Below are 16,965 nucleotides of genomic sequence, written 5' to 3'. Positions count from 1 at the left end.
CGTCAAAAATTGTAAATATAAAAGCACATAAAATGTCAAAAAAGTTAGAAACATAATTTTTTAAGAAATAAGAAAAAAAAATCAACTTGCGTTTACCGTGGCCCCTTTGCGGGGTAAGTAAACTGTACGACCACAATAACGTTATGCGAGAAAATCATCTTATTTGCGCTTAATAATGTGCGACCCGGTTTAAAAGGTTAGGCTAAATTGTGCTACTTATTTGTACTAGCAAAACGATAAAAGGCAAAACACTCAAGTATTTATATAAAAAAGATACCAAGGTATAAGAAATTTTTCAGATACCATATTAGCATTGGGGATTTTGTGACCAAGATGGGCTTGCTTGCTTTACATGATACGCCTTTGGACTGGAAGGATATAAAACCGTACGTTGATCACGTCAAGAAACATGGAATCGTTCAGTTCATTAACAACTACAAACGTTGGAAGCAGAGACCTGACGACGTGTTTAAGTGGGGTGAAGAGGTTAAATATGTCTAAATTGCATGCGCTGATTTTAATTTGCTTGTTTGTTGCGGTTGAAAAAAAGTGACACAAACTTTTGAGTGTAGCATAGCTTAAGTGCACTTAAGTCACTGTTTTTAAATAAATTTACTTGACCTTGACTTGAATCTTTTGTACAAATGACTTGGGTTGAAATGAAGTGTCTTTTCAAAGTATTTTTTTATAAAATTAGGCTATTTATTTAAATGTGTGCACATAAAACTTAACGCTTGCTATATTTTGCGTTTTCTTATTTTTTAGTTTAGTTGTTTATAATCGTACTAGTTTAAAAATTGTAATAGTATAACGTTTTATTTTTATAACGAGGACGTGACTTAAAGTTGACTTGCTCTAATTATCACTTGACTGGGACTTGACTTGTTATTTATTCAAAAAGACTTGACATGGACTTCAGTTATTTTGCAAATGACTTGACTGGGACTTAAGTCCTTGTAAAATGACTTGTTTACAACAATGCCTTTTTGAGGTTCCGCGACTAAGAAAAGGTTTCTCAACCCCGCTTAATAGAATAACAGTCCCGGCTCGTTGCATAATTTGCAAAGCATGTAGTAAACTGACGTGATTCAGCTGCAGTGTCATCTTTTTAGGTCGAGTATATGATCGTCAGCTTCGATGACGAAAACAGACGAGTTCAGCTTTCGTTACGCGCAGGGGAGATCCTTGCCATCTTACAAGAAAAAGAAAAGAAATCAAAAAAGTGAATGGTGTTAACAGTTTATATACTTAACCTTGACTTTTGTGATATACCAAGTTAAAAAACGAATCGGAAAGATGATCCACGTGATATCAGCTATGCTCCTTGATTTTTAAAATGTGCTGGTTATTAGATAGTCGTAATGTAAATTTAGGGTGCTTTAGATTTTATAGAGCTGGCTAATCTGTTTTGTTTAACACAAATCCAACCATTTTAGACTCTGAACTGTGGAAATTTATATCGTTGATTTGTAAGGTTAAATTAGAACATGAACATTAGCGGCCGTAGTTTATTCACCCGAAAATTTCAAACGAAATAGTTTGTTATTTTAGCGATCTTTATATTTCGCTACAGGTGTAATTCTTTGTGGCAGCCGGAATTGGGGAAGTACATGATTGAAGGCACACCTGGTAAACCTTACGATGGTGAAGCCTCCCAGTTGAACGTGGTAGAAGCCAACATGAGGGAAAGGTACCAGCGCTGTTCGTTACATTATAGTCCAAACGCAAATAAGTTACTGCTGTTTTGTTTATTTAAGACGGGAAGAGGTTCGAAGCTTGTTGAACTCTGATGAACGACTTATGAGCTTTTCGGTTTTTCCGAGGTGGGCTATGGTTAATGCTGTTCTGTTCGGTTAGAAAATTTTAAATAGTTTATTATGAGTAAGGTTTATGCATATAAAAGTCAGCGTAGAGCAAATAAACTTGTTTTGGATTAAACTCGCCGTAAAAGCAAATATATTCCTTTATCTTTACATTTTGCGCTTTGGCGACATTACCGAAAAATCTCAAGCCCCTTGAATCCTGAGAATGCGGTAGTTAGCCCTATACATAGCAGATGAGAGACTGTTTGAAAAGTTAAATTCAAAAAGTGGGTATGCCTATACTTATTCATTCTCAAATTGTATTTCCAGACAACAGTTAAGATCAATATATACAGAGCGAGCAGAGGCGATGGGAACAAAAATGCTTAAACTTAATTGTATATTGCATGGAATGCATTGGGTTTCAGCGTAAGCTACAGATAATGGGGTAACGCCATAGTATAGTGGTTCAAAACTTTTGGGGAATACGGCACCCTTTATAAAATATAAACAGTCTGTAGCACCCGAACTGTAGCATTTTCGTCTAGTGGCTAACTTTTATGTCACAGTAAGCTTACTTGGACAGTACACCTCAACTGTATACACTATAGGCGAAACAATATCGATTTGTTGCATAGTAGGCCTACATAAACGAAATATATGAAGAAGTTTACCAATAGAGCAAAAATTAAAATAAACTGGATTTCTGAAATCCTTTGGCACCCTTGAGCGTTAGGAACGTTGAGAACCCCTGCTATAGTAAAACAATCATTCAAACCATTAATGCAGTGGTTCTCAACCGGGGGAACCGCGGCGCCCTGGTGTGCCATTTCTAATGCTTAAGGCTGCCGATAGGTATTGGAGAACTTTTAAGAATCTGTTTTTTGCTTGGTAAGCTTCTTCATACAACTATTTGTGTACGATTAGATACCATATATCAAATGACATTTTCATACATGTTTTAAGTTGCTTGTGTTGCTCCAGTTCATTTATAGTGACACTTTAGTAAAATACCCAACGAAAATTCCTGTCGCCGCGCCGAAAATCTATTTATTATTTTCAACGGGTTCTGTAAGCCATAAAAGATTGAGAATCACTGCAATAATGTATCGTTGGGACACCCTTGTCGCTTGGGTATTAGGTTTGTTCTAAGATGATTACGAAATTCCGACAATTAAATAATATAGTTTTTCTAAAGAAAGATACAAATTATCCTAAATTATTGCATACGCTCAAAAAACCTATCTGGGTGTAAATTTCCGTTGTTTAATTCCTGACTATTACTAAACGGTCCGACGTGCGCATGCGCAGTACCACATTTTTAAACTGATTTTCCGTCAACTGTAAATTATACAGGCAGATAGTATTTGATGGATATTTTTCAACCATGTATTGCTGGTGGGTCAGTTATATAACATCCCCGTGAGTGGAGTGCTTAATATCCGCGTTATTTTAGTTAAGTAAATAGATGCAATACAGGCTGTAGAGTCGCAGCCGGACTCGGAAGTCGACGAAATGGCACATTTGGCCGGAGTCGGACTCGAGAGTTGGACTCGGATTATTTTTAAACGACTCTGCAGCCCTGCACCTAGCAACGCCTCGCGGAGCACTGGTTTAAACGATATAACTTAGATATTTATTAATTTGCCAGTCACTTTTTTAAAATTGAGATATTTGATTTTTTACCTTTACGCAGACTGGGGTGCCCTGGTTTTACAAAACCCACGTATGATATTAAAGGACCTGAATCCAACCCCATCACCAGGTCCATATTCTTCCCCGATCAAGCAATGAATTCTCATCCTCGGTTCTCGTAAGTTTCAGGAATACACTCGTATATGTGAATAGTTCCATTTCTACATATTATACACGCGTCTAAATATACTAAAACACAACATTGTATTGACCTAAGTGCACTTAAGTTATACTGTTTTCAAAAGCATGACGTTATAATTTAACGGATAATTTGTTTGACTAGGACTTGACTTGGACTTGACTTGCTATTAATTAAAAAAAACTTGACTTAAACTCAAGTTGTTTTACAAATGACTTGACTGGGCATTTTTAAATAATTTGTCTAAAACAGTGTTTCTTAATCAGGTGAATAGTTCACCACACGGTGAATAAAATTTTGCAGGGTTAAACCAACCAAAAGGGGTAAATAAGTGAACCATCAGAAATGGAGGATATCTTGCGAGCAGGGCGGATATTCCGGGTGTGCTGTTATATATAGACGAGATAGTTTTATCCAGTGTTGTAAAAAAGTCATTTCAAAAAAGTCCCCCAGTCAAGTCATTTGAAAAATAACTTAAGTTCAAGTTAAGTCTTTTGCAAAAACAACAAATCAAGTCCCAGTCCAAGTCATCAGTTGCCCAAGTTAAGTCCCATTCAAGTCATTATGAGACAAGGGTGAATGAAATCTGGAGTTAGATGCTAGGGGTGAACAAAACTAAAAAAGTTTAAGAAGCACTGCTGGTCTCCAACACTGTTAAAATATTCGGTACATGAATAAGTCAATCTGCCAGGAATGTTTGTGTACGAAAGCAACGCTAAATTTTATTGGTATTTCGTATAAGCGATATTAAGGGCTATATGTGAAACGTTTCAATAATGTAATACACGTGTTTAACCAAATTAGGTCACCTTTCAACGTCTTGCTTATAAATCACAGGGACAGTATAACCCGCTAATTCACTACAATTTGTTCAAAAAGGAATTTTGTTCTCTTGGATGTTATCGTGTCGGTAAAATGTTTGCAATTTCTAGTAACTCAAACTATTACAATAGCCACCTAAATATTGCACGCTAAGCAAGTGTTCATCCAAATGTTGTAGACAGGCCAAAGTCAATTCTTAAATATTAATTAAATAAAATGAGTTGGCTGCCATGAACATCCTATGTGGTAAACCATTACGAATAGGCGATTACTGAACATCCCGAAGTAGAATGACAAGTGCCGCGTAAGCCATTAAACAAATCACAACAACGTTAAGGTGAAAACGGTTCAGAGGAACTGAAATTTCACTTTGCAAATTACAGTTACCGGATAACGTTGTTGTGTCAACATCGACTTCGGCTAATTAACAGCAACAAAACAGAATCTATATGGAACAATGTTAGATCGATATCCCGTACTTAACAATTTAGTTGGCTGTCTTAACCGCTTTGGCATAGATCAGTGGTTCCCAAAATAGCACATGGAGTTCTAAAGAATAACAAAAGCATTTTGATTAAGACGTTTCGATACGAACTTGTATCATCTTCACACTAACAAAAGCATTTGTTTTGAAAATTGATCAAAAATAGACAACTTAGTGCGAGCCAAAGGACGCCAATTTACTGAACCTTTCTTTATTTAGTACTACATATAGTTGCTTCCAATGTTTATAAGTTTTTTTTATACATAGGTTTTCCCGCCATGCGAGTAATATTAGGACAATTTTGGTACCAACATTTAATCGCTTTTAGCTGAGGGATGTAACAAAATTAATCGGGTGTTGCCTCACCATACCACAGGCCGTTTTGTGTTGTCTAGTATATTTTCTCTCTGTTGACTGCATAAAGCAAATGACGTAGAAATAATAATAACTTTGGCTATAGTCTTCATCTTATACTTTGAGCGCTTTCTGCTGTTATAACTGACAATATTAGGTATGCATCAAAAACAATTTAAATTTTTTAGCTATCCAAAGCAAGGTTACCGTACTTTTTAATTAATTTATCCTGTGTGGTACTGTACGCTGTTGACACTTTCCATGCCATATGTAGAGCGACAAATACCTTACATTTTTCTATGTGAGTATATGAAGGCTAATACAACATTTTATTTTAGGTATATTACACAAAATATTCGCCAGCGGCGTGGTGAAAAGGTCGCCATCAACATTCCAAGTAATTGCTGTTTGTGTGTTTTTTTTAAGTCCAAGCTACGGTACAAAATCACATCATAATACCATTTCAAATGATCAATTGTCACCAGAGAACATTCCTTCTTTGTTTCAATTAGGATTATTGATGATTTACCGTTTCGTGACTAACCAGAATTGGTGTGCATTGAGCTCGCGAAATGTGATGGATTCGAATAGGGTTTTGAGAGCTATAGAAAATGCAGTTGTCCAATTCGACGAACTGCAATATATAGTGTTAGTTACCCCGCTATTCTAAATTAGAATAGGGCTGGGGAGCCGGAGCCGGAGCTGGAGCCCGGAGCCCGGAGCTAAGCATTTTCTCTGGAGCCAGAGCCGGAGCCGGAGCCATTGTTATTATTTTTGTGGAGCTGGAGCCGGAGCCGGAGCCGGAGCCGGAGCCATTTTTATTATTTTTGTGGAGCTGGAGCCGGAGCCGGAGCCATTTTTATTACTTTTGTGGAGCCGGAGCCGGAGCCCTTTTTATTATTTTTGTGGAGCTGGGGCCATTTTTCAGTTTGTGGTGCTAAAGCTAAGAAATTATATTTTGTTCCATCTCCAACGTTAGTTAGCCAAAAGCAATTTTTAAAACTTGCCATTGAATAATTGAGTGGTGGCACCGGAGCTGGAGCCGGTGTCATTGGTGTGTGTTTGATGGCTCCGGAGCTGGAGCCGGAGCCAAAGGATTTGAGTTTTACTACTCCGGAGCTGGAGCCGGAGCCAAAGGATTGAGTTTTACGACTCCGGAGCTGGAGCCGGAGCCATTTAATAATTGCCCGATGGCTCCGGAGCTGGAGCCGGAGCTAATGCTATTTTACGGTGGCTCCCCAGCTCTGATTCTAATAATGAATTGCTTATGAGTAGTGCGATTATTTTTTGACTTGTCAAAAAAAGTCAAAATTTTGTCAAAATTTACAAGTTAGGTCAAAATTTGTCAAATTTTTTTAAGTGAAAATCAAATAAAAATGCACATAATCGTTTAATAAATTGAAAAAAAAACTATAGTCAGTATTTTGAAAATGGTCGTTCATTTTTTTTTAATTTATCGTTTAATTTAAAAAAAAATAGATTTGATTTATATTTAAAGTCATTTTAACCGTATTATATCTTCATTAGAGCAATATACGTTATAAAAAACTTGTGAATAACGACGCCTAGGTTATTTAAATCAATGTAATTCTAACAGGTCAAAATTTTGTCAAAATAAATTATTTTTAGGTCAAAATAAAATTTTAACTTTTCATAATCGCCCTACTTATGAGTTTTAATTTTAGTTCTAATCTAATTCCCATTTTTACCAAAAATGCTCCCAAGGGCGATATTCAGATTTACAGTCAAGTCAGTTTTCTGAGGTGAATTTGTACTATTTAAAAATACTAAAAGGCTCTGATTTTTATTATAAGTTAATTCGGAAAAAAATATCTGTAGTTGTTTAGGTCAACTCGGTGCTCAACTTTGTCGTTTCGTTTCAGTTTACAAAGACGAACGAACACCTTCGCCATTTACCGAGCAGTTTAGCGACCCTGAAGCCACGGCTTCTGTAAAAACTGATCATATATACATGGACAGCACCGGGTTGGGGTTTGGCAACAGCTGTATACAAGTAACACAGCAAGCTTGCAACATCGACGAGGCAAAGACGATGTACGACCAACTGGCTCCTGTCTGCCCTATTATGGTGACTATGTGGATGTCCGACACCGATACCAAGCTAGCTCTTTAGTATAGAATATGTTTTGAAGCAAAGATAACAAACAAGCAAAAAACAAAAAAAATCTTTTCGTTCCCATTACTGTAGAACAGGGGTGGGCATTTATCTTTAGCCGCGGGCCGCATGAGAAACTTAAAATGATGTGGCGGACCGGGTGATAAGAAATGCACGTAACATGACTTCATATACTCGAACGAAATTAGTTATTGCGTTTGGAGTTGCGCGAAAATGTGCAATTTAAGTCGAATGTAAAGAAGGCCACAAGACGTCGCGCAAATCGAGAAAAAATTGCAACCATGTTTGTTTCAAAATGCAAACTTGAATTTAGATTTAGAGGGGGAAGTGAAGCTTTGAGGACAAACAAAAATGTACATTGTTTGATATATTGGCGTTTATTAAGTTGTGAGGCGCCTTGACCCAAAATTAAGATTAAAATACGTAAAAGTGTGTACAAAAAAACTTACAATCTTTTTTTTTTGCTTTTTAAAGATCGTGTTACTTGCGGTACAACGGCCATATTGCAAAGACAATATACATCGGGAGACACAAACAACATGGCATTAATTAAATTAGGTAGACAAAATGTGAATCGTTATATTTTAGAGTTTAGAAAACGGTCGGTATTTCGTTCATATTTTCGAGACGGAATACTTTCGAAGTGCAAAACTGCCAAAGTGCAGAGGACGCTACTTGTCTGTAAAGTTGCCAAAAAATCGCGTGATACATACGAGAAAGAAAGAAGAAATTTCCAGTTTTAGTATTTAAAACAGGATAAAAATCGAATTTGGCAGGGTCGTGACTAGATCCGTCCCTAGAAAGAGTGTTTACGATACAACCAAACATGTAGAAACTCGTCCCCCCGGATAAAATTGGTTTGCGGGCCAGATGCGACCCGCGGGCCGCACATTAGTGTCTTGGCATCCTTTACCACTCGTTTTTGCTGTTTTACTGATGATTGATCGAACACAAATCAGTTATTTTTTCGGGTTTATGCAAAACTCTTGAAAATGTTTCGTATTTAGTTTATATTTTTGTTATAAGTTGTTACAAAAAACTATAAAAATGCCAAATAAAAACGAGACGCTGAATGGTTAGTTTAGAAAAATGTTGTGCAAACAGTTCAAACGCATTATAAAAATAATTGCAGAAAATTAACAAAGAACGGCATATTACTGAAATAGGAAATGGGATAATTGCAAATCTCAAGCGAAAAATGGATGGAGAAAATACTGTTCATTACATTTGTCTAAATCAGACTATCTGAAGTAAAAACGAAGTTTGAAGTGAACTTAATGCGATAAACCGGGCCTGTTTGATTAATTCTGCCGGGTTGCTTATACCGTATATTGCTCTATATTGAAGATATAATATAATTAAAAAGTTGTTGAATGTAAAAAATTTACACTAAATGAAAATTTAAAAGATTTCACTACAGTTTTGTTTTAATTTTGTAAACGATTTTTGTGCATTTTTAATCGATTTTTTAACTTAAAATTGAGAAGAAGGTTAAAGGTTTGAACAAGTAAGATAAGTGATTTTGGCAAGAGTTTATGGTTGGGTAAATGGTTAGAGTAGGTAATTTTAACTTTTGGAATTGGGCCGAGTACTTGATTTTTATTCTGTTCTGGTTTTGTATCGTGCTCGAATTGATCGGTTGAACTATATTGAATCAACCTACAGTATATTCGAACAGATGTCAGCCAATACTAGGGGCGAGTTTTTTCAATTGCTTTAATATAAATTAAGAAAAAATGTTTTCTTTGAGACTAGGTGTTTACTAGCAATAGGTAAAGCCACTAGCTGAGCCGCGGCCAAAATAAATTAATAACCACTGGTCGTCTATGTCGCATCTGGGTATTATTTCTACTGCTTAAACTATTATAGTATAATAAAACGGTTCTTCAACAGCTGGCTTTGAGTGCCGCGTCGCCGATATTTCGTGGATTTTTATCGGACATAGATGAGAGATGGCAAGTGATCTCTCAAAGTGTGGACGATCGAACCTCAGAAGAACGTGGCCTTACGCCTCTGAAGGATTGCAAGTAAAACGAATGTGTTCGCATGCTGTTAATACTTTTGACTTTTTTCTCTCTCTTTTTAATCCCTGCGTTGTTAGCTTATTTAATATGGTCGCGATTAGACTTTCCGACTGGCGAAAATTGAAGATGTTTTAGTATGTCCCCTAAAATAACGAAATAGAAATAAAATTAATTTTTAACGAATGAAATACATTGTAAAAAATATCTCACGGCAAATTATATCGGTCGATTAGTAAAAGCTATGTTATTCAAAGCCTAAATTTATTTGTTTTCATTTTTGCATCCTGTTTCGACATGTAAAATTAAGCGTAGCTAACAACTGTTCTATAATATACAAACCTTTTTAAAACAATTCGATCAGTCATTTTAAGCCAATTTTTTTATTTTTTAAAACGTTTGCAGACACATAATCAACAAGTCAAGGTGCGATTCGGTTGATTGCTATATTTCGGAAGACTCGGAAATTTTTAATGACATTAAAATCGAAATTGACCAGGACACAAAGGAAACGCTTACAAGCGCAGGTAATGTTCAATATCCCAAACACATTATTGGAGGCACATCGTTTTCAAGAATTTTTTGCCATCTGAATGTTTTAAGGATTTTACCGATATATTTTTGAATTGTTTACAATCTGGAATTTTAGATTGTTTACAAACTTAAATTCTAAAATGTTTGTCCTCTGGGCTTCAAAATTGATTTGCTGTTAAAGAGTTATGTCATCTGAGTTTTCAACCAGAATTTTCATATATTTTCCAAGATAATTGACGTCTTAAACTTTAAAAACAGCTTTCCATCTGAGTGGGCAAGAATTTTTGCCACCTGTTTATTAAGATGATTGCCATGTGAGGGTTGTAGGGTTTTTTGCAATGTAGGGTTTTTTACAAAGCCGAAATTTCGAAATGCTTTGCCGCGCTTTTAAAACGATTTGCCTTCTGTTATTTAAGAGGTTTGCCACCAGGGTTTTAAGCAGTATTGTCATATAAATTTGATGATTGATATCTAAGCTTAAAAAATTGTCTTCTCATCTGAGCTGGCAAGAACCAAGATTTCAGGATAGGCTATAAACATTATACTGTATTACCGTAAACTTTTCCGGAACAAATGAATTATATTATCTTTTGGCCTGTAGGTGTCATGACACGAGCCAGTCCAAACCGACCTGATAAAACATATTAAATGACCGGTTTATTCTCTGGTTTTAAACCTTGACTTTCGTAGGCGTCGACGAAATGTTGTCGCAGCATTTTGCACACCTTTGGGTTCGTGACCCCTTAATGTTGTACTCAGGAAACATTCACCAGAACGATGAACGCGTGACGGAGCATTTCGAGGTTAGTCAACTTTTTTTTATTAGTTTAACGCAGGGGTTCCCAACCTGTGGGCCATATCCCCCTAGAAGCCATTTTCAAGGGGGCCACGAAAAAATTTAGAAAAGTCTACTCCACCACTCTTAAAACCGCAAGAAAAGACGGCAATCCGATTTAGTTCTGAAAAAGAGGGTTTGACTACATTTTGGGGAAAACTAAGACATTCGTACACTAAGCCTAATGAAATTGTCATGGATGTTGCCTTTTCCATAAACACATTATTGTGAATGTGGGTTTTCAGCAATGTTACTTCTGAAGACAAAGCAGCGCAGTGTCTTGAATATTTAACATGACATGCGGCTGGCATCTTTCCACAAATAAACCAGCAATTACGACATTGTCAGAGCAAAAACAGGCTTAAACATCACATTAACTGAATATGTAATAAACAATTAATGTACTATCATGTTTATTGTGTGTTGTGTTTATATCATTTTATTATTCTAACTACCGGTTACTGTATAAACCATTTATTTAATTAAAATGCCGTTTCCTAATTTTTTCATCCTGTTGAAAAAATTAAGGGGGCCATTTATTTCTTAAAATTTTCAAAGGGGGCCACGGTGTATAAAAGGTTGGGAACCCCTGGTTAAACGGTTATTAGAAAAATGTTGCGTTTTTCTTTAGTTTCCTTGTTATTTTCAGGAATGTGTTTCTGTTCAATTTTGATAGTTGAACGTATTTAAATTGTTTCGTTTCGAGTCACTTTTTGCCAAGATTTATTGGTTAGTTTCAAACATAGATTCGATTAAGTGTGTTTTACAAACTTTGTTACTGCCTCTAAAAATAGTCCAATTTTTTTTAAATCACGCATTTTTTTAAATAGTTGTATTTATAAGTTAGAAAGGACATTTCTTTCGTGTCTTACTGATATCGTTGATAAGGAAGGTTTAGAAAGAATCTTTTGCCAACGAGAAACTGCGACAAAATTTATTCAGACAACAATTATAAAAATCTAAAAAAACATACAAATTTGACAATCGCTGTCAACAAGGAGGTCAACACAAAATCGGGCATCATTTTAAAGTTTTACAGTATGTTCGATTGTTTGATATAAATGGCTACACAAAAGTATCTCATCGATGTCTTTTGTTGTTCCAATTAAAGAGCGAAATCAATAAAGCGCATTCGCTTTTTGCCAATTGTTAGTTAAACAAAGTTTTTAAGTACAATTTCGTTTGCAGACTTAGATTAAGCGAAAAATCCTTTACTACTCAACACAATGTCTGTCCCATTTCTTTCTCATGGGGGCTTGAATCTTTTCTTGGCCAAGTAAAATAGTAAAATTATTGCTGATAAAACATTTCACAGATCGTGGTTATTCTAATACATGTCCGAATTCGGACATACGAACCAGAGGTAAAAAGTGAAGTCAACATGTTTTTCTCAAACATATAAGAAACAACTAGGTTGAAAAAGATGTAGTAATAAGTGTTAGTAAGTGAAGGGACGAACACACGGAATACCGAAACGTAGTAAAAATTCGTTTATCCTTAGAGTCTCAACACCTAATGGCCAAGTAAGCTATCGCACAAAAATCAACTAGCGGATAAGGACTTACTTGGAAGCAGGGCATATGGTCACCTAACATTCAAGCCTGAGCTACGATTTAAAATCACGACCTCTAGCATTCCACGTGTAGCCTGTCGCTCTACTCACTAGTTTTTTTGTTTTTTTTAATTTTAAATAGGGCAAGTCGATATGGAAGCAGTGTTGTAAACAAGATATTTTGAAATGACTGAAGTCCAAGCCAAGTCTTTCTAAATAAACAACGAACTCATCAACTCGTCAGTTTATGATAATCAATAACTCACCTGAAAAAAAACGAAAACCCAATATAGTAAATTGTAGGAAAACTTAACATCAATACCAATTAAAAAAATGCTTGATAAAAACACATTTTGAAAGCAAGTTTTTTGTCCAACAACTTAAGTCGTTTTTCCCAAAAGTCTAAAGTCAAGTTAAGTCACTTAAACCCACTCTTAAGTCAAGCCATTGACTCAAATCATTATAAGGCTGCCTGCTACATTACGTGATTATACTACAACCAGCATATTCAAACTTTGCCTCTTTTTCAGAACATCCTGTCGTCCGTTTGGCAATCGTTGCGCTTTAAGCCTCCAGTGTCAGAGTCTGCCATGGGCTGGCGGGTTGAGTTTCGTGTTATGGAATCGCAATTCACCGACTTCGAGAACGCAGCCTTCGTTATCTTTGTCGTTCTACTGACCAGGGTCATTCTTGCCTTTAAGCTGGACTTTCGCATTCCCATGTCATTGGTACGTTTGATAATTTTTAGAGTGTTTTTTTTCCAAACAATACTCAGAGACGTTTTTTTTCGTTTCCCTTTTATAATATTTAAAAGCACTGGATTGGCTTAAAATGCACGAAAAACAAAGAATAAAGATCATTTTTTTAGGTTTACCAAAACACTTTCGTCGTCATATCTATTTCAATTGTACGTTAGCAACTCTTTGTCTCAATAAAGCGAATATATAAAATCGACAAAATTCAATCGTTAATAAGGTATCATATAGCTGGGTATTGTAATGGGAATTTGCATTGTAATCCCATTATAATTTCCAATTTGCTTCGCCGGAACAATAGAAATCGCCAATTTTGTTCCGCGGTTTTCGACAATAAAGCGAATATGTGTAATTTTGTAAAATAATAAAGCGAAATTTAAAATAAAAGCGAATGTAAGTAGGAGAAATTAAAGCGAAGCTCAAGTTTCGTCGAATCAAATATGAGTCGAAGAAATTTAAAACGGATTTAAAGCGAGAGAACGTCCACAGGTCCACGAGAACATGAAACGAGCTCACGGGAACAACGCGGTGAAAAGTAAACTCTTCCATTTCCGCCGAAAGGTCTTCACGAGGGATACACCCGCTTGCTGTGCCCTGCTATTCTCTAAACCAAGTCAACACTTAAACCACACGAACGTCGACAGAGGAGAGTTTTCCTGCGGTAAAAAATATTTCCAGTTAACTATGTTGCTGTTAAAGAAAATATTTTGATAACCTTTTAAAACTAGATAAATGCAATGTAAGCGTTCATGCATTTTTTTTTAATTTTCGTGTGATTGCGTGTTAGCCATTTATGTGCCATTTGCCCCGAATCTTCTTTCAAGATAAACCCTCTTCAAGTTTGAACCAAATAAACGTTTTTTTGGATATGCACACACCAATTTATTTTAGAAAACACGCGTTTTAAAAATACTTGATTTGTGGCGAAACGTTACGACATAACTTGTGAACTGATCTGTTTTCCTGTTGGCGCAAGCCTCAAATTTGGGAAAGAATCTCTACACGTGCTGGCGTTCCTTCGTGTTTTTAACAAGGTTTATAATCGTTCATTAAGAATAGACATTAAGAAAATGCTGCATTTACTACTTTAAAACTGTTGCATCAACTGCAATCATTTTCTCTACAGAAGCTAACAACATGTCGGTTATGTGCCATGAGATATCCATCAACACCATTGTAAACGGCGCGGTACGTATTGGTTCTGAATTCCTGCAATATTTTGTAAATATTTGTATTATTAATGAGATCACGTATTAACGTTAATAAAGCCGATTTTGCTAAAAAATTGCTTTTTTGCAACTTCATGACGTTTTGTTTTTTGTTGATTCGGCATTAAAACTAGGCAAATCGCTTATTGTCGGCCAGTTCGCATTTCATTACAATCTAATAGAGATCTTGGTCGTTTTGCTGTCTCTGCGTGATCACCAGCCTGTTACTTCAAGCGTAGGGGTTGTACCAGGTTTACTTTTTTTAGACTTGCTTGGATTTAATGGCTGTGGTGCTATAGAATAGATTAATCAAAACGAAAGAGGTTAGCAATTTAAATAGCTTTAAAGATACATTTTGAATACTACAAACTTCGACTTGGTATTGCAAGGACTTAAACCGAAAGTTAAGGAAGACATGGACGAGGATTGTTGCTGATAAATGACTTTGCTTGCACTTAATAAATGACTTGGCTTGGACTTAGTTATTTCGCAAAACAGTTAACTTGGCGTTAAGTCTTTGTAAAATGACTGCAAGTTAATATCTGCAAACTGAATCTTAACGCCTTGATTACTTTTTTGGCCCTTTAAGGCCGTGCGTTACCGGTTACCCCACCCGAAATTAAACACATTACTATGACCATAGTAGCCGACATACTGCCTCGAAGGTTTTCTTTTAAAAATGTTGTTTTTTCAAACCGCATGTGATGCTTGTGTTGTTTCCACAGGTCGACGAGTTTCCAGGCTTTATTCCGCTCATTCAACTTTACTTACGCAGCTTGGGAATCGAGCCCCAAGCGAAATGCAGAATCACCGAATACCTCGACTTTATCAGCAAGAAGGCGTCCGGTAAATGCTATTTGTTTGTAAACACCTATTCATTATATCTAGAGGCCCTTTATACCCAATACCGCACCGCAGAGCCTCCCCTCCTTTTTTGACACCTGTTCCCTATAGTGGAAACCGGCAGTTGTCCGTGAGGTATAGGCTTGAAAATCATAAAAAATATTAAATAAATATGGGTATAGACTTTGGTTTTTCTTTTATGACCAAATGATTTTATTTTTAGTTTTTGCCTATAAAAAATTTCAGTATATCAGTGGTGTGCGACTGCTTTCAGTATTGCAATACTATTCGACTAGAAGATAAATCCTATAATTTCCTGAATTCCGGTTTACAGACGTTCGACAATCGGTGTAGAAATTAATCACGGTAATGGTTATGTTAAATAAAATCGATGGATTTGCATCTTGGTATGATTTCAGCACAATTAACTCCGGTCTTGAGGGAAAGAAGAATTTGTCTTAGCCTGGTGACTTAGGCTTTTAAAATAAAACTTAACTCGAAAATAAAACGCACTCCGATGAACTAAAACCGCGATGCTTCTAATTGCCTGTGTTTTAAGAAACCAATCTATTTCATGCCAAAAAATTGCAACCTTTACTGTACGAAGTATACTTAAACAGCAATTTCTGATCTCAGTTTCACTTTACTGTAGTTGAAAAAGTAGCTTTTTTGCTGAAAGTAATTTTAGGAAGCCATTTGATACATATGTTTGAAAGTGGAGAAGTTTAAAACATGTTTAGCCTATTTAAGCATTAAAAAACATATTAGTTTTCTTATTTGTTGCAGTTAGACGTGGTAATTTGGTTTGCAATTAAAAAAGAAAAGCATTTTATTCACGTTTTTTCTTTATTAAAAGTCCCAATTTTTCCCAAAGGCGCCCTGATGACGGCTGCCCAGTGGACACGTCACTTTGTGACTTCACACACGGAGTACAATCGCGATTCAATCGTCACCGACTCGATCGCTTACGACCTCTTGCGGCGTATTGATAGCTTTGATAAAGGCGAAGTTGTAAACATTCTTTCTAAGGAATTTTCATGCTGAGAGAATATTTGTTTTAGTGAGTATAAGTGTTTTAAGGCTCAGTTAGCAGAGTCTTAAATGTTAATTGATTGAAATTTGTACATAATTCAAACATACTACACATTGCTTTTATATAGCTTTTCCTTGCCGTGCTTATTTAAATATATACGAAAAGCTCAGGTTTATTGGTGGTCGTTATAGATAACCGATCCCGCGAGACATTAAGAAGCAAAATAGTCTAGGTTTGCTATACACATCTGTATATTTTCCACGTACGAGTTGAATTTCATCAGTTGCACGTAAAGCTGAGGCACAAAAGCGATCGCTTAATCTGGGAGTCACCACACTTTTTTTCACAAAGGGACGGATAACTGTAATACCTGCCTATTGTGGGCCGGATATCTGCTTGGAATTATAATAGCGGGCTGGATAAAAAACTTTCTATCAAACTAATAATTTGATGATATCGTTAAACAAAGGAAATATTAACAACTATCAAATAAAAACTAGCCTTAATAAATCGTCATTTTTTTATTTTATAAAAAAATAATTTTGAATTGCATTGAAGAACATTTCGACCGTAGGCTACTTCTTCTTCAATGAGAAATTAATTCCGCGGTCGGTATTAATTCACCTGGCGGCCGTAGCTGAGTCAACCCTGGCTTAATCGACTTTTATGACCAGTGTGCCCTCGCCGGACACGTGTGTGTACATTAAAAGTCGACACACGAATGATGAGTAACATTTTTCGGGTGCTGTCC

General features: G+C 36.1%; 1 protein-coding gene across 1 annotated transcript; it reads left to right on the top strand.

Moving 5' to 3' along the window:
* Positions 1-333: 333 nt before the first annotated feature.
* On the top strand, positions 334-16,225 carry LOC146157197 (glutamate--cysteine ligase catalytic subunit-like). Its single transcript, XM_083388115.1, has 15 exons — positions 334-486; positions 1,113-1,222; positions 1,574-1,690; positions 1,758-1,823; positions 3,499-3,615; positions 5,635-5,693; positions 7,180-7,385; positions 9,327-9,460; positions 9,860-9,981; positions 10,679-10,791; positions 12,906-13,103; positions 13,620-13,791; positions 14,257-14,318; positions 15,064-15,184; positions 16,056-16,225. The coding sequence occupies exons 1-15, from the start codon at positions 334-336 to the stop codon at positions 16,223-16,225; spliced, it is 1,920 nt and encodes a 639-aa protein (XP_083244241.1).
* Positions 16,226-16,965: the final 740 nt, after the last annotated feature.

Source organism: Ascidiella aspersa, chromosome 4 (assembly GCF_963924565.1).
Source record: "Ascidiella aspersa chromosome 4, kaAscAspe10.2, whole genome shotgun sequence".
Taxonomy (NCBI): Eukaryota; Metazoa; Chordata; class Ascidiacea; order Phlebobranchia; family Ascidiidae; genus Ascidiella; species Ascidiella aspersa.
Note: the sequence above shows the minus strand (reverse complement) of the source record. Positions and strands in the feature narration are given on the sequence as shown.

Bases quoted from the DNA above. Each gene is read 5' to 3' on its own strand.
- LOC146157197 (XM_083388115.1), top strand. From the start codon at position 334: ATGGGCTTGCTTGCTTTACATGATACGCCTTTGGACTGGAAGGATATA. The intron at 1,691-1,757 runs GTACCAGCGCTG...TGTTTATTTAAG, and splicing joins GAAGCCAACATGAGGGAAAG to ACGGGAAGAGGTTCGAAGCT. The intron at 9,982-10,678 runs GTAATGTTCAAT...TGACTTTCGTAG, and splicing joins GGAAACGCTTACAAGCGCAG to GCGTCGACGAAATGTTGTCG.